This window comes from Hyposmocoma kahamanoa, unplaced genomic scaffold, assembly GCF_003589595.1.
Source record: "Hyposmocoma kahamanoa isolate Upper Pololo Valley unplaced genomic scaffold, ASM358959v1 78, whole genome shotgun sequence".
NCBI classification, from domain to species: domain Eukaryota; kingdom Metazoa; phylum Arthropoda; class Insecta; order Lepidoptera; family Cosmopterigidae; genus Hyposmocoma; species Hyposmocoma kahamanoa.
Genome location: NW_020653945.1, coordinates 17,397,270 through 17,418,511, shown reverse-complemented (window position 1 = coordinate 17,418,511; position 21,242 = coordinate 17,397,270). Strand labels below are relative to the sequence as shown.

The window sequence follows — 21,242 nt, the reverse complement described above, 5'->3', positions numbered from 1 at the left end:
AAAACACGTTCGACTACGCGATTTGTCGTACATTATTTATGTAATATAACCGTTGGTATATTTTATTCTTATTATTGGTGACATTAAATTGACAACGATAACTAATTTTGTTAAATTATTTTGTTATAGTTTAACTGTTTTTCTTTCATCTACCGTTTTTCTCGCTATAGTGCGGTGAAAAGTTTGTGCTTCGCTCGGCAGCAAAGTTGTTTTGCGTCTCGTGTCTTGAAACCCTCGTTATGCTCAGGATTATATTTTTTGAAATTTTCAATCTTAGGCTGTGTATTTCGTTTACTTAGGTTTCAATACAAGCACACGCGCCAAACAAGAACTTTGGAGCCTCGCATAACAAATAACTATTTTTAATGCTATATGACACTAGAATAATTCTAATAATTACTAGGTATGGAAATTCGGGTGAATTCGGAAATTCGAATATTGCCCGGAGATATTTAGCACATAGTTGTACTGTACCTACAGAATAACAAGACAAATGACAGTTTTTTGTACTCTTCAATCAAAAGAATGACTTGTTTAGTTGGTGTATGTATTTATCGATTTATTTTTTGATAGGATGATCTATCTACAACAGTGATATTTAATTTATAGTTATGCTTTTGTATGAAACTAATACCAGTTGTTCGGTTTACTAAAACGACATCTTTAAAACTATATTATGTGAATATTGTTGTTACCTTTACTTCAGTCAAGCCATATCTATGTTTTAGTGTTCTTGGTATATGAGATTATCTATTTCAAATTATGAATACATTACATCTACTGAATTTTTAACTATACACTTTAAATACCTATCTAAAATCTTGTGTTGTATGAAGTACGTTTCATTGTGAATAAATGAAAAAAAAAAGGTCACAGATTCTCGGCGCTTCCAACTGGTGATGACTATTTTATCTCATTGTTTTCTAACAGCGACTAAATCGTAATCTCTTCACTCTACTTTCTCCAGCTTTGGCGCTACCACTTATCTATGGCTTTCTAAAAGCCAACCTCAACAACACTCAAGTCATCAGGAAGATGGTTTAAAAAAATCGTTTTTTAGGTATTTGGCGCGCATAGTTGACGAATCGCGTACCGTCTGAATGTTATCACGTGATAATTTCAACCAATGGAAAGCATAGAATTATTCACAATAAAATTAAGCACATTTTGAATATAAATGTCATGTGTAAATCTACCAATGATCTATACTGGTTTGGGCCATTCTCCTTGAAAAGCAGCCGTTATGTTCCTATCAAAAGCACTGTGGTAACAACTGTGCAGCCAGTTGATTTAGTTATGTATTAAACAGCCTAATCATAAAGCCGTGTTAATTAATGAAGTACTGTGTTGCCTACGAGATTACTATAAACTGACAGATTGAATAAGTCAAAGTATCGACAAGTAAAAATGATTCTGTAATAAATAACCTGCGCAGACGTTGTCGCGTACTAAGTTTAACTTGTCGTTGCTTTAAAAACAAAAAGAGACTACACCTGCTTCTATTAGAGAACTGCCTAAGTCTACGTAGGTATATTTATATTCTATAAAAGCAAATTTGAACGTATCATACGAATTGTAAGTGCTTCGGCGACAGTATATAAATGTGAAGCATGATTGAGAATTAATTACTTCTGGAATTGACGAATTTACAAACCTATGTCTACGTTTAATATTTACATCATATATTCCGCAGAACTAAAAATACTATACTCAAGAAATTGCATTAAAGACGTAACACTTGTGCGCATGTTGTAAAATCATTTATCCGCCATATTGTTTATATTTCTACTTCTGTAATTAGAGATAGAAATATAATTTGGAATACGAATTTGATCAATAATGTAAGAAGGATACAAATTCCGGTCCAAGTTTATTAGTAACCAGAAACACACGAGCAGGTAATTAAGTATATTGGAAAATTAATAGCAGAATTTTTTCCATGTGAATGCTCTCGTTGTAGTCTTGTTCGCAGCTCAGGTTTTTTATTTTAAAATAGTTCTTTGTGCACATCAGGATCACGTTTTCAACACAGGACTTGTTTTCTCAAATTAAACAAACTAAACTATAAATCGTACCTTTGGTATAATAAAGCTACATGTGATCATACGTCAAGAGCTTTTATCACATGAAAGTCATAAAAATATTATGACCTACATGAAATAAAATATGTATGAAATGAAATTTTATAACTCTCTTAATTAAGCTAAAAAAGTTGTCGATAAATTTTGTACGTAGAATTTTTAAATCTCTCTCGTGATAAATCGTAATTTGATGTGACCTTGTTACACCAAGGGTGCGAATAATTACCGAAAAACAATTTTAAACGAAGTTTTTTTTTAAATTTAGAACATTAACAAAAAGGTTTGGGTGATTTACAGGTACAGTTTACATATTATTCAGCCAGCTACATTTCTGATCAGTTTATTAATTCATATTCGTATTTAGATAAATATTTTAAACATTTGCTGAGTACAATTGTATGTAGAAACTACAATTACAGGGCAGATAGTAATGTAATTTAGTAATTTTTGTACACTTTTAGCGAGAATTTAAAAATAATGTCATTCTTTACACTTAATTATACAATCGAGTACAGTGACAATTAAAATTACAGAGATTCATAAGAATTCAAGAATTCGGACAAAGATGAATGCCTGTTTGTGTTTATGTTTTGAAACATAATTGCTCACCATTACTTACGTTTTTAATATTTTGGAAAATTCTCTACAAATACTAAACGATGTTGTATTATTCAACTATATCCAGAAAGAAAACCACTTTTGACGCATAATATAATTTTGTACAGTCTGAACTTCGGAGTCAATCGAGTTTTACGGAAACAGACGACAGATCTACCCTCCAAAGCATGATTAACGTAATCGACATTTTGAACGATATAGAGTTAATGGCCCTCTTTACACAGTTACCCACTCCGTCGCGCGTGATCAGGAGCATACAAGATTGCGCGCGGGAAAGCCTGCACGCGCAATCGTGCCCGATTACCTGCTTGAATTTTTTTAAGCTAATATTCTTTCGCGCGCGATTGCTCGTGTACGTTCTTGTTACAACGGAATAATATACGAAATAAGATTAATAGCGCAGGCTAAACCGCGTGAAACTGGCGCATGTTGGAGTGCGCGACTGATGAGCGCAATCGCGCGGTTTTTCCCTTTTCCTTCCATCGTCTTTATACACGCGCTCAATCTCGCACAGATTGCTGTATTATGCGCGATAGAGTGTCTGTGTAAAGCTCGATATCAAAGTATGAAATCAACGAAACAAGATTTACAACTCCCTCTAAGCGGTTTTTTTAGACCTTATTTAATTTCAGTAATTGACATTTCTCAAATAAAAAATTACTTTAGGTGCCTGTAGCGAATTGGAGCAGTCGCTACAAATCTCTTTTGTATATATTTTATATAGTTATTCTAAGGTTAGTTTTATATTTGAATTCTAAATTTAAATGTGATTGGATTTGGCGCCTTTTCTATACTATTGTTTTCTGTTTTGAATTGATATATCGGGTATTTAACCAAAAATACAGACGAAATAAGGGCCATCTATCCCTGACAACTCATCAGTCAAATGGTACTGATATCACTTTTGAACATCAACTCTTGTTTGCGCTGAAATCACAAATTAGAAAGCTGAAATAGTACAGCGCCAACAACTGACCTGTGTATACGTCTCCATATACCTATTCCAAAAATATTCTGTATTTATTGTAATAAAGATAATATCTTAAACTATGGGGGGCTATTCCATTCGGTGGAGTGGGAAAAACAGCAAAATATCTAATTACAAAACAAACGGAATAACATTTCATCGATAACTCAATATTAAATTATGTAATTTTTCAATTTTCGTCCATTATAGCAACTGGTCGATTCGAAGTGAAACAATTGACGACTCTCGTCAATTATTTCGAATTCGGGCTGGCCACTCGGAGCGCAGTTATCAATGTAATGATATGGCAGAATGGTTTTTAAACAAATTAAATGACATTTCGTCTCTATTTCTGGTTATATACTCGATGGATTAATAGCCACACGTGTTTTTGTAGTAAATTGATACACTGTAAGTACATTTGCTTTGATCTTGCTCACTCTTTGTTAGCACCCTCCCGAACCCATTGATACAGTCCGCTACAGTGCCAATATCTCGAAAGTTACCAAAATGCAAATGCGTTAATTAGGAAATGGAGGGAAAAATTATTATTGAGAAATTTTTATTCTTGTAAAACGTTTTAAAATTAATTCAGTAATCAATCACGATTTTCTAATACTAATGTATAGGCTAAAATAAACGTGCTGTAATTTAAATACAGCATTGTCACTGTGTAAACCGAATATCAATCTATAAATAACTAAGGTAAACTTGTTAAAGCGATTAATTTATGTAGTGAACTACTTGTGTAACGAGAAAATTAATATCTCAAATAATGTATTCTGATGAAATGGGTTAACAATATGCCAAGTTCCGTGAAATTAGAGTAGCTCCGAATGAATATTTATACAGTACATAAATGGGTCGATTAGTGCTTGTCTATTATTCATTCTTTTCATTACGCAAATTTGATTTTAGATAAAGTAAGTATTGAGCACTTATGTTTCATTTTAGAAAATACACTTAAAACTAAATGTACCATCGAACTGAAGTAAAATAAGCAAGTATTGGTGTCCTACTGATGCACCCATTTAGACTCTTAAAGACATTAGCCAGATGTAAAAATTATTGTCACAATTTATGTCTAGCACCACTTTTCCCGTTGAAGTTACCTCGTTAACTAACGGAATATCCCGGAGGAGAAATCTCACCAGTTCATATGACGGGATTATTTCAAGGGGAATAGTTATTATGGCGATTTAAAATAGATTCATTATTTTTAGATTTGTCAAGCTTTAAAGTTTCGAATTCAGCAATCTCTCAGATTGTTGTAAATTCGTTAATTATGCATTTTTTCTCTCATTTCATATTTTCTATCTGCAATGTTATAAAAGCCGCTTTGATAAAGTGTGCTAGTAAATATATGCTAATTGACGTAATGTGAGCATCAGAGACACCATTACAGATCTAGTACTAAGTTAATAACAATGTTGAGAATCATAACAACGAAGTCGTACGTAGCACTATCTGAATATGTCTTAATACTTTTATAATCACGATGGAACGGCCTCTTATACATAAAAATATAATCACCATGATTCTTACAATATGTAATGGTAGGTTTTATTATTGCTTACGATGATATTGGCGAACCTCTTACTCCATTTATAGGATAGGGATACAAGTTACAACGTAACTACAATTTGAGCTTAATTTTTATTAGTTTCACAAAGTAAAGTACTTACAGGAAGTAAAGGATTTTTTAAATATAGACTATATTCTCGAGTGTAAGGCCGTTAACATATTGACTCCCTGTCTGCAGTTAATGCGTGAAGTCGTAATCAATTTCACGCAATCGAGACCTCGACTGCAAGTCGTTATCATCTTCACGCATTAACTACAAACATGCAGTCAATCTGTTAGCGGCCTAAGTAAAACAATATTGTGTGGTTTATGCACTTGCGAAATGTTAAATGTTTTTGATAGTCAGTGAGTACCTACATACAAAAATGGAAATCGTAAAATAAATATTTACGTAGGTACGATAAATATTTACGTAGAGACAACGCGGTAGGTGTATAAACCTAGTGTTCAAGTGTTCCTCATACATAGGTACGCACTTCACCGAAGAGTATGTCAATAGCTCTTGACACAGTAGAGTACACATTACCTAGCTACAATGTAAAGGCGAGGAGCGAGGACGGGTAGAAAGCGTTTATCGTTTACTCTCTTCTGGAAATACAGTTCACGGTAGTTACGTAGTCTCTCAGTCTTATAAACCTCATTCAGAATCAGCTGATGCTAACTTAAACAAGAGGATACTCTTGAACCGCTGCATGTCCGCCGGGCTGCAGACGACGTCCGGCGCGCATAGAATATCGTCGACCAGTAATACTGTCAGATAGTGCTATTGAATTATTATATCAGTACGTGTTATTAATAATGTAAATATGGCTTCCATTAAAAAGCCTGTAAATTACAAAAAAACATAAAGCACCCTATATATCCATCACTTATTGCGTTTCAAACCACTCGTGTACTTTCACTGTTCATTAATACTACTTAGTATGTATTCTGAACGGCTACAAGTTCCGAGTGCGTCCACCGATAATTTTCGAGGACCGCTCGTCTCCACACTCAAGTCAATATTCGTCGTAAATGGACTCCGCGCGGGCGGGTAAGGCTCGCGTCTCGCGAGGACGTGTTCTATAGGCGTTAACGGAAGTACAAAATTGGTCCATGCGTCGTCGGGTCGGGCCGCGTCACAGGCAGGTGCGGGCATCGTCATGGCGCAGGCGCGAGATACGTCGGCAGAAGTGGAAGCGCGCGCGCGGCGTGAGCGGGCGCGTGCCGCCGGCCGCGGACGGCTCTGGCGCGTCCGCCAGCGAGCTGCACGACGCCGACTCGGCGAGCGAGCGCGTCGAGCGCCGGGCGCGGCGGGCGCTCGTCTCGCCTGCCTCACACTACCTGTAGAACGAGTGTGAATGCGGCGGCGGCGGCAGCACCGGCGGCACCGGCGCGTGCGGCTCCGACGCCGACCGCTGCACGCTCGGCGTGCGCTCCCCGCGACCTCCACGGCCGCTGCCGCCACGCTCACGCTCTTTCTCGCGTTCGTCGTTCCAGTTCCACTCCCATTGCGCTGTACTCTGATGGACACAGTATTATTATAATTATACAATTCCAATTGTGATATCAATGCTAAATGAATGTTGTAAAAGCACGCTTGAAAACATACATCACTCTGTGGCACCGATAGGGATGCCTTAGGCAGAGGCTGTGAGGGCGTGTGCGCGGCGTTATGCGACGCGATCGGCTGGTCGCGTGCTTGCAACAGTTGCAGAATGCGGCGCACATCAGCCGTCAGCCCGCTTTCTAGCGCCGCAACGCGCCGGCTAAGCTCGTCTAGCCGTGTCAGTACGGTCGCCACTGACGCAGTCGAGCCCACATTTTGATACTGTGGGGACATTGCATCCTGGAACAGATACACATGCCGCGGTATTTTTACATTAAAATTTCCAGCAACCATGCCTAGTGAATGCTCACGTAGCATTTTAGCTAGTGCATAGTTAGGTACCTGTGCAGCATTTTGTCTTTCGGCAGTGAAGAAAAGCGCGGTGGGTCGCCCTGGCGTAGTGCCGGGCGGAGGGACGGGGGCGCCGGCGGCGTGATGTAGGTTCAGTGCGGAGTGCGGCGCGGAGCGCGACGAAGGCGCGCGATGCGTTTGCGCGGACGCTGAGGGCGCCAGGATATCGTCACAGGAGAGGTGCGTCGGAACGGGCGGATGCACAGAGTGCGCGGCCGGAGGGCTGGGCGACGCGTTGGTATAGTATGAGCTGGGGTTGGTGCTGAGGCTGGAGACGGGCAGCGTGGTGCTATGTGCGGGTGTGCTCACGGCCGCCTCGCCGCCCGCGCCCGTCAGCGGCGACGTATCGTGCAGAGGGCCCACAGACGACTGTCGCCGCACTGCTGCTCGGCTTCGATACGTCTGCGGCGTTGATTGCGCTGGAACACACAAACGGATGTCTGGTGTTGCTGTCTACTGTCTAATGCACGTTATTTTAAGAACATGCTGCATAACCTCATTAATAAATTATGTAAATCGTGTTATTCTGTATTTGTAATGTTGAAGGTTTAGGTATCGAATGCGATAACCAAGAAATTTGTAAGGGGCATGCACTAAAATGTTATGTATTACAAAATATACTTACAGTACTTGTTGTGCAGCGGCTGGTGTGTTTTATGGTGGTAGAGGTCTGGGAAGCTCCGTTTAAGTTGCGCTAGCATGCCTGCACACAAGGGCCGCGCTCAGAGCGGGGCGGGGAGGAGGACCGGGGAGAGGCGGACGCTATCGCAGGGCGTTTGCAAGTTTGCCTTACACTGAACACTTATTAGGGGCATTGTAAAACACCCTCTTGGATACGTTAACAGGTTAAGTCGACAGGTTAACCCTACAACTCATTTAAATTGTTTATAAATGTAATGTAGACAACGCTCTCCGATAGAAACTGAGTGTGAAACACCGCTCCCTCGCCCTCGTCGGCATCAAAAGATAGTCCAAATAAATAAAGTGGAAAGATAAGCATACACATGCTGCCTTTATAGATAACAAAACTTTGGTTTACTAAGCTTATTTATAATTCTTTTACCTATACAATTTTGGATTTTATAACAAAATTAAATAGAGACTCTCTTGAAAAAGAAACTATTTTTTTCGAATCTAAATCGAATATTATGTTTGTTATTTAATCAAGGAAACGAACATTTCAGGTTCTTTACAGGACCTATGGTCACGGCTGCCTCAATCGGCGGGGTCAAATGGACACGGTTTAGATCCGAAAAAATAGTTTTATATCCTATGTGTAGCAATTTCGAAAACCTACGAACTTGATACAAATTCCTTCGTAAATTTATTACTTTTATGGAGATTAATACATAGTAACAAATTATGAGAGGGATTTCAATAAAATTTAACAAAAAGCACATATCTATAGCCAATGTTATGTGTTATATTGTTTAAAGTTCCTGTTAGTAGTTTAAAAGTTCAGTTTATTAGGGTTTGTTTAAAATAGGGTCTGGTTCAAAATTTCTGTTGATGTCTCAACTTTTTGCTAAATTTTGTATTAAACATGACTGAGACGTTAAGTTCTTTCAATGCATATATACATATGTACTGACCATGAAATGAAAAAGAACGGAAAAGGGATTTGCAAATATTTTCATTCATACTACTCTATTCGTACAAAACAAAATATAACACGCACAATTTTGCCGAATTCTCACAAATTGCACCTTTACAATGAAAGTGACCTAATTAAAAACAAGTAAATAATGTGTTCCCTAAAACGACTTTCAAAATAATTGTTCATATCTTCAAATCTGTAGGGCTAGCACGACAGGGGACGATGAGAGTGACGTAAAGCGCGATATATTTCTATGCGAGAATACCGGTATCTCGCGCTTTATGTCGTTCGCGCTGTCGTGCTAGCCTTACTGGAATTGAATAATCAAAGCTCGAACAACCCAGACTCGCTTGCAGCTGGTATGTGGAACTTCCTCCCAGTCCAGGTCAGACAGTCACCTTCTGACGGTTCGGGCTTTCAGGGGTGCCCTTTTGAAATCTTGAGATTGTTTTGCACCACCAGCATTAGCGAAAAAGTGACGGATTAGTAACTGAGCCGTTTTCGTTTCGAAAATCATCATTAAGTTTTTATAAACGCAACTTAGTTTATTATTTAGAGGACTTTCTTTTATAATAAAAACGGCTCTATCTTGACAAGGTCATATTATTTTGCGTAGCTGGTGAAAATGAAAGAAACTTAATTCTTACTCGGTAAAATGACATCAAAAAATTTCAGTAAAAATGACCTTATAGCAAATTAGTTTTTGTAAATTATATTTTTAAATTGTTAATATTAAAATAATCAGAAACAATTTTTGATGCTATAAAGCTGAATGTTTCATAATTATTTTCCAGGACTAACAACGCCTTTAGTACTTCAAGGGTAATAAATTAAATAATGTGAAAATGTCACAAATTCAAATCTTATTTTGCGTATTCCCAAAAAATTTAATTTGTGTTGGGTCACCTTCATCTAAAGGTGCGAAATGTAAATGAAGGGTATAATTTATTTTTAGACAGTTTTAGGTTCATTTACAATAATAGTACACTACTAATAATAGACTCACAACACGGTGCTCAAAAAGAACCATGTTTTGATAGTTTATATGGTGAATTGTTGGTTTGGTCACGATTACACTCACAAAATTCCCCTTCATTTACACAGATTTGGCGACTAGAGTTGTTAATGACTAATGAATAGGAATGCAGTTATTTCCCATTGTACGAAGAGCTCTCACCAGTGATGGAATTGAGCGTGGTGGACCGTTGCTTACTAAAGTTGAAGTTGAGCGGAGTCACGTCCTGTCCAGCTTTGTCGGTTGAAAATTCCAAGATACCCCGACTTGCTGGTGACTCTGTTTCTTCGTCGCTGCATTGCGAGTCCTAGAAATTATTTATTCGTGTTAGAAAATTTATTATTGGAATTCTGTGTAAAAAAGTGGTATTATTGGATTCATTAAAAAAGATTTGTATTTACGTTTTTTATGGCATATTTTAACCTGTTCACGGACTGTACTTAAATTATATATATATATATATATATATATATACAATATATATATATATATATATATATATATATATTGATTCACTATAAAATGTTCAATGTTTTATGACACTTCTCTATTAAGGTAATTAGAAATCGCATTAAAAGTCCGTAGTTGGTTTTTTGCGACATTATATAGTGAAACAGGATACCCCGTACCAGAGAATAAAAAAGTAAGAGAATGGACACTCTCCGCCCCTTTAGATACCGCACCACGCCCCGTACATTGACGGTCACATTGACTGAACGACAACAAGGCTATCGGCGAGCCGTTTTCGGCTTTGATATTCGAATTTGAATTTGAATTCATTTATTCATCACGAAACTTTTACGTTAATATATAACATTTTAATACGTTACTATTTATAATGGTCGCGAATTGTGCTGTGTTCGGCTGTTTATGATCAAATAAACGTGATAAAGAGAGGAGTTTCTTTCGTTTTCCGAAAGGTGAAACGAAAATGACAAAATCTTATGTCTGAGACTCATTCAGTCACGGTTTTCTTCGTTAACTTAGTGCAGAGTTAATATACACACATCAAAAAAAGTTTGCGATCACTTCGAAAAACTGAAATCTTTTTTGTTACTGTAGATTATATTATGATTTTTTCTTCTTTTTAGATTCTTTATTTAAAAATAAATTAGAACATATGTAAAACAATGACCCCGTTCAATTGTTTTTTCATATAAAAAGGCTTTCAGTCCTAGCTTACGCTCATTCAGAAATCTGATTTAGTCAATTATAAGCGATTCAAGATATTTTTCGTGGAAAGTTGTGATTGAAAAAATGCCAAGAGGATTATCAGAGGTTTTACGAGCTAGAATAGTAACTTTGAGGGAAGAAGGATACACCACGAGAGTAATAGCACGCAGACTTGCTATATCCCAATCCTGTGTCGTGGCTACGTTGCAGAGGTATCACGGAATGGGGAATTTAGCTGACCGACCCCGCAGCGGTCGCCCAACTGTTTTGACAGCTGCCCAAAAGCGCTATATTAGATTGCTGGCAGCCCGTGATCCAACAATCAACGCCACTAAAATAAAAGCAGAAGTCAGGGCCGCCTCTGGGCTTGAAGTTAGCACGCAGACCGTTCGCAATTGCTTGCACCAGGCTAGATTACGAGCACGGAGGTCTTGGCGAGCTCCGCTCAATTCCCGGCAACGTCAACGACGAAGATTGCAATGGGCTAGACTTCGGCAAAATGAAGAAGGTGAGGACGAAAACATTTGGCAAAACTGTCTCTTCGTTGACGAATCCCGAATCAGCACTCGTCCAGATAACCGACGTGTCCGTGTCTGGAGAAGACCAGGCGACCGTGAAAGACAAAGAACTGCCACTGGAACAGTTCAGCAAGGCGGAAAATCGGTGTCCTTTTGGGGTGGCATTATGATTGGAGCTAGAATAGTATCGGGGCTTCATGACAGCAGACATGTACAAAGCAGTTGCTATTGATGATATCGTCAGACCATTCCGAGTAAACCATGGGCACCAATTTGTACTGGTCGATGATAATGCGCCCGCACATCGAGCTCAACGAGTCAATGCTGCTCTTCAAGAATACGATATCACACGATTAGACTGGCCTGCCGGCTCGCCCGACTTAAACCCAATAGAGCACGCGTGGGATGCTCTTAAACGAGCAGTATGGAACCGTGAGCCACGTCCCCAGACAGTTCCAGAGCTCAGGGAAGCCGCTATTGAAGAATGGGATAGGTTACCCCAGGAAATGCTGGATAACTTGATCCTCAGCATGCCCAGGAGGATCTTCGCATGTATTCGAGCCAGGGGAGGAGTTATTTTATATTGAATTCACACCTTTTAATAATAAATTGTTGTTTAAGTTTAATTAAACAGTCTTTTTCTTTCTATGAAATTTCTATCACTATTACATTATGATTAATGGCTCAATTTTTTAAAATAAATAATAAAAAATAGTTTTATATTTTAATTTCAAACAGGGTATTCCTATTTAAAGAAAGCATACAACATAGATTTTTTCTTGATAAAGTTAAATTTAAAGAATTATAGGAGCTTATGCTATTGATCGCAAACTTTTTTTGATGTGTGTATAATACAGATTTATTATATCAATACAACGAGACGCCATAACGTCGTGAGATAGTAGACAAAGGTTCTCTAATTTTCAATTTGTATTGCCGATAAATATTACATAGTGAATATACCTAGTTATTAACTAGGTAATGATAAACTTGGACACGCAATTTCAAATACCTTGGTTACCTTATATAAAACCTGTTCAAAATACTATCTTTTAAGTGCTGTTAATATATTTTTAAATAAATGTTCAATATTATTCTGGTTAGTGAATTAATAAAAAATATAATATTATATCGATATAAATACCTAATGAACATGTGTAATTCTTAGGATTCTTTTAATAGAATTAAAGATAACAGATTCGCTTAAGAATTTTCGCTTTGTTGCCGCCACGTAACGTAAATTGTACGAGAAAGTGATAAGTAACCCTGTCACATCACGCACACGTTTGCGCGTGTGCAGATAGCACATTGCTGTATTTCGTAGTAGTAGGTAAATAACTTTCGACCGTTGTGTGGTGTATCCGTAGAATGATATTCTGATATTTAATTTTACGCTAAACGCTGTTAGTGTTCATAAAGGGGTTAACGTACTTATACGACTTCATGTTGATAAATATATATTTGTACAAAGGGATAAGAGGTTTAGAGTTATATTTATATTGCACTCATTATGATCATAACTCTAAAGACCTTATTATAAAAGGAATATTGAGTTAGTTTCTGTAAAGTGGTAGTCAATTTTAATTTAAAAACAGACGGACGTCGTTACTGGCACGCAAATCTTACCACCTTTTCTGCAAACGTTTCAGTGTGCGGTTTCCGCGTGGTTCTCGCGTATGCCTCGCGTAGAAGTCTGGCATCGCCTGGGTTTTCATAGCGCATGCGACGCTTGGGCTCGATACCGGCCAGCTCCTCCTACAATTGCATATGTATATGTCTGTATCAATCGTGCCGTATGCAACATTTTCGTTCGTGTACCTACAGCAAGACATTTTTGACTGCTGAAGTTAGAAGAGACGAATAGAAGGAAATCTTATGAATATCGAGTTCTTAGTTCTTAGAGTTCGAGTTATGTTTAATGATTGTTAAACATAGGAAACTATTTTTTCGGATTTAAATCGCTTATATTTGTTTTTTCAAACAATCTTACGTTTCGGATCTTTACAGGTCCCATGGTCATGGTTGGTTTGTTTTAGAAAATAAAAAATACGCGGATTTAGATCCTAAAAATAGTTTCACTTCCTATCTACTCTTGAATAGTTGCATTTCCTTCAAGTGTCATAATTATTAGTTATTCCTTTAAATATGTATAGCATTTTTAACATGCCTGGATTTAAGTACATAAATTTGAATGGGTATTTTTACAAAAAGTATCAAAGTCTCATCATACAACAACTTTCTAATTATATTTTTATATATTATAGGCTTCAAAATGAACTTACGTCTCTCATATTGTATGTGATCTCAAGGTTATTGACGAAGGAGCTGCGGAACTCTGGATAGAAGTCGAGCACATCCAGCAGGTCATCACGATGTATTCGATGTAGGTCACAATATGTGATTGCACGTATGCGGCAGTTGCTACGGCCTACAGTCGGATAAATGCACGGGTTCTCGCCGAATATGTCGTCTTTGCCTGCTCACAAAAGTAATATTGTTTTTAAAAATTTGTTATAACGAAATAAGACCCCTCACACAGTGGGGCTCAGGTCTTCTCTCTAAGAAGGGGTATTAGTTATAATATTAATGCAATTGAACACAAAGAAGAATTCCATCGACTTGACAGGATTCAAACCTGCGACCACGCTGTACCGTAGCGGGGATTTTAGGTTATCTTAGAGGTTAAAGGTTAGTTATAATATAGATGGCGCTACAACCAAGGTATTATCTGCAAGAAGATCGCTCGCTGCAATCGAAGAATCTTTGATGTTAGTACTATTTGTCATGAAGTTGATTACTCAATTTATATAAATTACGATGTAAAGAGATCTCTCTCTCTTAATGTCGTTTGATTATTCATATTTTAGGTGAACGGTGAACAGAATAAGTGAAAGGTCAAAACCTTTCATTTATTTTTTTCCTTTATCATGAAACCACCCCGTCTGACTGTAATTGTCATGGGGCTTTCTTCTGAGAATTCGTAGGTGCTTATACGAGCAACATTTTATTTTTACGGTATTTTAATATGTCACTCTACACATCAATATAGATAAGTTTTAGTGTTACCTACACAAATCGGAAAGATGAAAACAAAATAGCTGCATCAAAGAAACGTAGGTGCGTTTTGTAAGTAGGTTTGATATCCTAACTAATCGATCTCAGTTCCTAAATACGGAGATAAAGTTGATTTGTTTTATTTTAAATTCTCATGGACATATTTAGAGATATGTAAAAAAAAAATTGAATTATGTCCACATTCGATGCCTTACTTTCTAAACTCGTATCTTAAAAAAGTTTGATTATTCCGGAGATAGCAAAATTTCTACTTGTTTTAAATTTCTTATCAAGGGTGCTAATTTGGATGCATTACTTTAACAATAGGTTAAAGCCAGTGTGTAAATATGAAGGAATTGAGATGTAAAATCAGCTTGCAACATTTATATATACTTACAATCCATTTTTTGCATTTCAGTTACTTTGTATTATAAGATATGAGTTTGAGAAAGTAAGGCGACGATATACCAGAACCAATGATTGAAGTGATTCTTTTTTCAAATGTATCGTTCTGGTGTAAACCATACAGGGCCAGTGGTTCCTAAGAACATTGCTATCTTTATTCAACCTTTTTCCTTGAAACATGTCTATTATTGTATATATACATTATATGGAATATATATCACGTAGTTTTATTTTACCCAATATGGCCATAACGATATCATCCTTTAATACTTCGATGGATCCTCTTGAGATGAAGTAGAGGGAAGTGAGCACGTCACTTCTGTGGACGAGAGTCTCGCCAGGTGGTGCGTGTGTCGTCTTGAAACGAAGGGACAGCGCTCTGGAAGATCATTAAAAACTTATATCTACTCCCAAGGCTAGCCTATAGGTGATAATTAAGATCCTACGAAAGCTTCGATGGCGTAGCGTGTTATAATAATAATGAATATTTATGTATAATGAATATAATAGTGAATATTTTCATTTGTAAAGCCGGAGGAAAAATAAACACCTACCTTAAGCGCCCAGTTACACGATACGAAAGTTTTTACGCTGCCGCCTCGCGGCGACCGTCCAGTTACCACGCTTTCACGTATATGAATGGCGAATCTGAATTCTATTTCCTAGGCAACAACATTTAAATTTCTCTGAATAATACAACCGCATGGTCGCCGCGCGGCCGCCGCGTAGTCCAAAGACGCGCTCGGGACGCTCATTTAAGTTAAAACGTAAAAGCTAAATAAATAGAGCGTATTTTGCCATGATAGTTTGGTGAGCGCGATGAAATTCGTGCCGAATAAATGCGCCCTAACAAAACTCGTAATAATAAGCATTTAAGTGAATGCTGTTCGACCACGACTCGAAGTTCGTCGGATTACCGGCAACCATTTTTACTAAAGATTGACTTTTGCTAATGTATAATGTGTAAATCCGAGTATATTGAATTAAACGCGTAGGTTTCTGAATGAAAGTATTACCCAAATTGATGACTTAGGCGAGCCGGTGGGAATCGAGCTAAATGGACGCTGTGTGCCAGACAACTACACCAATTACCTGGTCTCAAACTAGGGAATTTTATAATACCAAATGATGGGATGAACAAGTCGTGGGTCCGGTCGTAAGCGACACGCCTGTTCATAACAGTTGCAGTGCCACTCAGAGCTTTAAACTGCAAAGACCGGAGACATAATTTGACAAGTCCTACCCTTCAAAACCGTAGCGTAATAATGCTCATATTACTGCTTGGCGGCAGAAATAGGTCAAATTCTGCCATTGACACTATCGACACATAACTGACCTGATGTGAAATTAGCAGGGGCACAGGAATTTGGTGTCGTTGTCAGCATGACATACTATGATTATTATTGTTTTCCATAAAATTATTATATTAAAATATTTATTTATATTTTATTATATTAAAATTGTCATCGATGTTATAAAAATTGTACGGCACTGGTGTAAAAGCACGATATAAATTATGGACGGATTCCGTAAGTATAAATGAAAAAAAAAAGGGAAAAAAAGGTTTTTTTATTATTATTAACGAATTGCCTATCCTACCTCAAGCAGCCAGGACTAGCGCCGTCGAAAGCAGAACAGCTTGCCAGCAGATTTCTATTAAGATGCAGGCAAATATCTGCCTGCAAGCATTCAGGGAACCCTTTCAGCAAGCTGGACGTGTCAATGCCGTTCGTGTAACTCCACGCGTGCTGAAAGTACTCCTCCAATCGCTGGCGGAGAGGGTTTGCGATCTGGAATGGAGGTGAGAAAGTTACCAATTCAAATATAATTATTCTGTTCTTAGGTTTTGGCGATTATTACACATAGAAATGAAAATATTACTTTCTAATTTTCTCTAATTAATTAATTTTTTCTAATTTTTATTTATTTTATTTTGTTTTATCTTTTTATTTTATTTTTAATCGACTCCAAAAAAGTATTATTATATTAACAGTATTTTTTTGTATGTATGTTACGCTATAACTCAGCATTTGCTAACCGATTTTGATGATTCTTTTTTGTTGGAAAGGAAGGGTACCTCAGTAGTGGTCCCACTTAAATTTGAAGAAAATATTCCACCTCTAAGGGTGGCAAATTAGGGGATGAATCCGGTTTCGCACATTTTTCGGTAACCGATTTCAATAAAACTTGGCAAATCTATGTAATTCCATGAATTTTTGAAGTCTGTTTTTTTAGTACTCTATACTTAGATTATTCAAACAAGCCAACGTTTCGGGATCTGTACAGGTCCACCATTTACAGGTTCACGTCACACACAGTTAGCAGTAATCATGGGAACTGTAAAACCTATGAAACGTTGGTTAGTTCGAAAAAAAAAACAAAATATACACAATTTACATTCGAAACAAATAGTTTCATTTAAAATCATTGACTTACAATTATATGGACGTCGGGTCCGCGCTAAAAAGTGTCCGCACTTGTAAGGCGCTAAAATCGTATACAGAGCGCGACACTCCGCTTTAGTCTTCATTTGTTCTACGGACAGCGCGATACTGCGATGACATAACAATTTAAATTTCGAATAGGTTGACTTGGGACATTTTTTTCGTGGTTTTTGTATTAGACCCGTCGTCCATTTATTTGTAAGTCAATGTTTAAAATTCAATTATTTATTCACCAAGACAACACAGTACAATGCTTACAGCTAAGGGGAATTTCAAGAAATACAAACTGGAATTATACAAGTATACATTACAATACAGAGTGCTCATCATCATGATTTTTTTAGAAATTGAACATTCGATGATTCTGTTAAACCACTCCACAAATTGCGAAGTTGTTTCTGGCTACGTGATAAAGTAGATATCTTCCCGTAAGACACAAAATTCATCACCAGTTGCACCAATAAGGTGGCAGTTATTCCCTGGATTAATACTTCCACAACGAGCTCTATTGCTACTATGATGTTCTTTACGATAAATACCCTGTAATTTGTATTGTTAAGGTGGAAAGAACAATAAATAAATTATTATTATTATTATTACTAAAAGACTCCGGGGAGTGTCGTTGAAAGCTACATATATTATTAAATTGCTGCGTTTACTATGGTCGCTAACTTTTACTAGTAAAACAAGATCGAACAACGTCCATTTTTATGTAGGACTGTACTGTAGTTCCTATCTAATGTCAAAGAAATATGTATATTCTAATTTTAAAACGTTAATTATCGTTTTAATTGTAAAGTTACCTGATGGAATCGAATGAACTCCCGCACTCGGAGAATCTGCGTGTGGTAGCGAGCTGTCCCTGAGTAGAGCCTTTGGATGATTGCCGACACGTTACCGAATATACTGGCGTACATCAGAGCTATAAAATCACAATTAATATTATAGCAATTTGCATTGTATGAATTAGTGTAATCCTCTATTTCATTTTGTTAATTGAATGGAGTAAAAAGAGATCCAATAACATTACAATTGTCCTTACAAAAGTAAAATCTTATTTCGAAAAGTAACAAAGACACTGGCCACTAAATGAAGAAGAAAACCACATTATAACGCTATATAAAAATGAAAATTTTGAAAAAGGATTTTATGAGTCAGTTATGACAATTGGACGCTCGCGCTCACGACAACGGCTGAGAAACTTGTAACAAGACTACGCGTTCTCGGAGTCGGGAAACTACTCATTTTATATTTTCTTAATACTTAGTCTGGGAAGAAAGTACTTACATCCTACAAGCATGACGAATATCGTGAAACCTTTCTCCATGTCGGTGTTGGGCGCCACATTTCCGAAACCTACGCTGGTCAACGATGTGCAGGTGAAATACAATGCTGTTATGTATCGAGATCTGGAATATAAGATTCACTGAATGATGTACAAGTAGTAAGACGCGTATTTTTGTCTTTAACGTGCGTAAGAAGTACGCACTAATTAGCTACTTAAGTTCATTATTGTGTATATGTATACATGCAAGTTCATTGTTTATTGATTTTAAATGTGTTGTGTTATTTAGTGTCGAGTGTTTTTATACTATATGTAATGAGTACGCATTCTTAATCGCATATTTATTATTCTTTTATGTATTTCATATCGAATTAACTTGCCTCATTGAAGGGCCAGTGGAGTTGTCGTAAGAAGCTTGCACGTCATTGGCGAGCGCGTCCAACCAGCCAATGGGCGCGTGCAGTTGCGGACGCTCCCAGCTGCCGATTGCGTACCTGCACCACATAGGTTACGTTAGTTTACATCTCGTACAAAAGAGTGTTGTAAAACATTATAATAAGACAAGTATGGTAACTCTGTACAAGTGTAGCAGCGCGGCTTGTATGTGTGCACGACCGTCTCACGCCGTGTATGGACGCACACGTTCGCATATTAATGAAAGGCGCGTGTGACGACCAGCGCTATGCAACGCGAGCGCGTCGCGGGATATTGCGAATGTGTGCGTCCATACAAGACACGCGGCGAGCGCGCACGTACACAAGCCGTGCTGCTACGTTTGTATGGAGTTACCATATTTGTCTTTTTATGCTAAGACATTACATTCGGTGAATAGCCAAACAAATATAGCTTGATGACCGCAATGCGACATTTTTTACGACGACGACTTAAGCGAGATGATCTTAAATATTCTGAATTTATTTAAATCCTTTAAATCTTATTTACTACACAAAAAATAAATGAAATTAATCGATTCAACAATTTAAACATTTGCAGTCGTTGTGTGGCCTGCCACATGCCACTGGAGCATGTTCAGCACTGTGTAGAGCATATGCGCATACACGGCATTGATTTTCAGCTTGTCCCCGCTTTTGTGGATAAACAAATAGATAAACACGCACAAAAACGAAAACCAATGTTATAATTAATGAAATTCACAACACAATACCAGCGTATATTTTCTTAAAACAATTTCACACTTTCGGAAAACCTTGTATAAGTAAAAAAGGCAATACTTACCATAAGCAAGCCAGCCAATGAGCGATGAGAACAAATGTAGCCATTAAGAGAAGAAGGACAGCAGTGCCATACTCCGAGTAACGGTCGATCTTTCTGGCAACCCGCACCAACCGCAACAGACGGGCCGTCTTCAGCAGCCCGATGAGTGTGGTCGTCTGCAACCACAAGCCAGCTCAGGACCATCAGCGCTCTACTACCAGGCGCTAACTCAAGCTTGTATCAAACTTTCGCGTAATACTAAGCGTCCCTCCGCACTAAGCATTCCTTCGGCGAGTGGTCCTCTTCCTCTACTCACTTTATTACGTCTTTTAGATTTGGTTAAGTGTACCGGTACAAAGGGATTTTGTATTTCGTGTAGAGGGCCGGTCGCTGAAGTGGAGCCCATTCTGGCTTAACCCTAAATAGCATCAACGAGGCCTCGCAGCGATAACCACGCTAACCAAGCAGAAACTTGCCTAAAAATATGCTAGCGAGCGTCTTTCGATCTCAATCAAAATTATAAATAGTTTGTTTGCAGAATTACAAGCGATTAGTTGGAAAACTATAAAATTAGCTGGCTTCATACAGAATGCAGTGCATGTTGCTTGAAAACTGTAATTTCAATTGTTTTAAATTGACGAAGTTAGAATGTTTGGCAAATGGTTGTCTAAGAACAATTTTGACCTTTACTTGTTTTAGCCAAATTGCTTATTTTAAAAACATTTTTCAAATTTTGATGTTTAACTTGTAAAATAATTTTGTAAAGACCACGGTGCACATATGCAAGCCAAAATCACCCCAATGTACTTAATAATATGATCATACTTAACCGTTAACACCTTATTGCTTACATGATACTTACTGATGGAACCTATTTATTTTTGCTTGTATTCCTATAAATAATCAACATTGTACATAATACTGAAGCTGGCTGTTTTATATTCAGAAGACGTTAGTAGTAGACTTGTCGACGTTGCAGGTAAAAAAAATATATGGTTTAGAGAAGAAGTAAGGTACTTATTAATAAAAGCTAAAGTTGTGCTTCCATCCGAAAACACTACATCTTCTATTTACCGCATTTACATTAAAAATGAACAATTCAAAAGCAAAACTAATGTATTCAGCACAAGACATCCACTTGTGTGCGTATTTTTGTGCCACATGCACAAACTAAGCGTCGTTCGTGAAGCACTGAATGCTTGCTTTGTTTTCACTGAAAACGTATCGAATTGGAACTTTGTCTTCGGCTGTTAAAAATGAGATGGGTGCCTGTTTAATCGTTGATGTACATCATTATAATAATTGTTGTAAACGTAGATGAATAGGGGAGAGTGAGGAAAATAAAAA

General features: G+C 37.5%; 1 protein-coding gene across 7 annotated transcripts in view; it reads right to left on the bottom strand.

Annotated features, from left to right (window-relative positions):
- Nucleotides 1-4,896: 4,896 nt before the first annotated feature.
- Nucleotides 4,897-21,242, bottom strand: part of LOC113232799 (potassium voltage-gated channel unc-103) — a 52,683-nt gene continuing 36,337 nt past the window's right edge. For 4 of the 7 annotated variants that reach the window (XM_026467597.1, XM_026467600.1, XM_026467599.1 and 1 more), the window contains 12 exons: nucleotides 19,917-20,071; nucleotides 19,061-19,174; nucleotides 18,683-18,804; nucleotides 18,199-18,317; nucleotides 16,551-16,741; nucleotides 15,188-15,330; nucleotides 13,775-13,968; nucleotides 13,119-13,247; nucleotides 9,964-10,108; nucleotides 7,815-7,892; nucleotides 6,842-7,608; nucleotides 4,897-6,752 (listed from right to left, as the gene is read on the bottom strand). In XM_026467597.1, the coding sequence (XP_026323382.1) occupies nucleotides 6,570-6,752; nucleotides 6,842-7,608; nucleotides 7,815-7,892; nucleotides 9,964-10,108; nucleotides 13,119-13,247; nucleotides 13,775-13,968; nucleotides 15,188-15,330; nucleotides 16,551-16,741; nucleotides 18,199-18,317; nucleotides 18,683-18,804; nucleotides 19,061-19,174; nucleotides 19,917-20,071 (2,340 nt within the window). In that variant the 3' untranslated portion in view covers nucleotides 4,897-6,569. The remainder of the gene's footprint in view (nucleotides 6,753-6,841; nucleotides 7,609-7,814; nucleotides 7,893-9,963; nucleotides 10,109-13,118; nucleotides 13,248-13,774; nucleotides 13,969-15,187; nucleotides 15,331-16,550; nucleotides 16,742-18,198; nucleotides 18,318-18,682; nucleotides 18,805-19,060; nucleotides 19,175-19,916; nucleotides 20,072-21,242) is intronic. The other 3 variants (XM_026467596.1, XM_026467601.1, XM_026467598.1) reach the window with 2 other exon arrangements.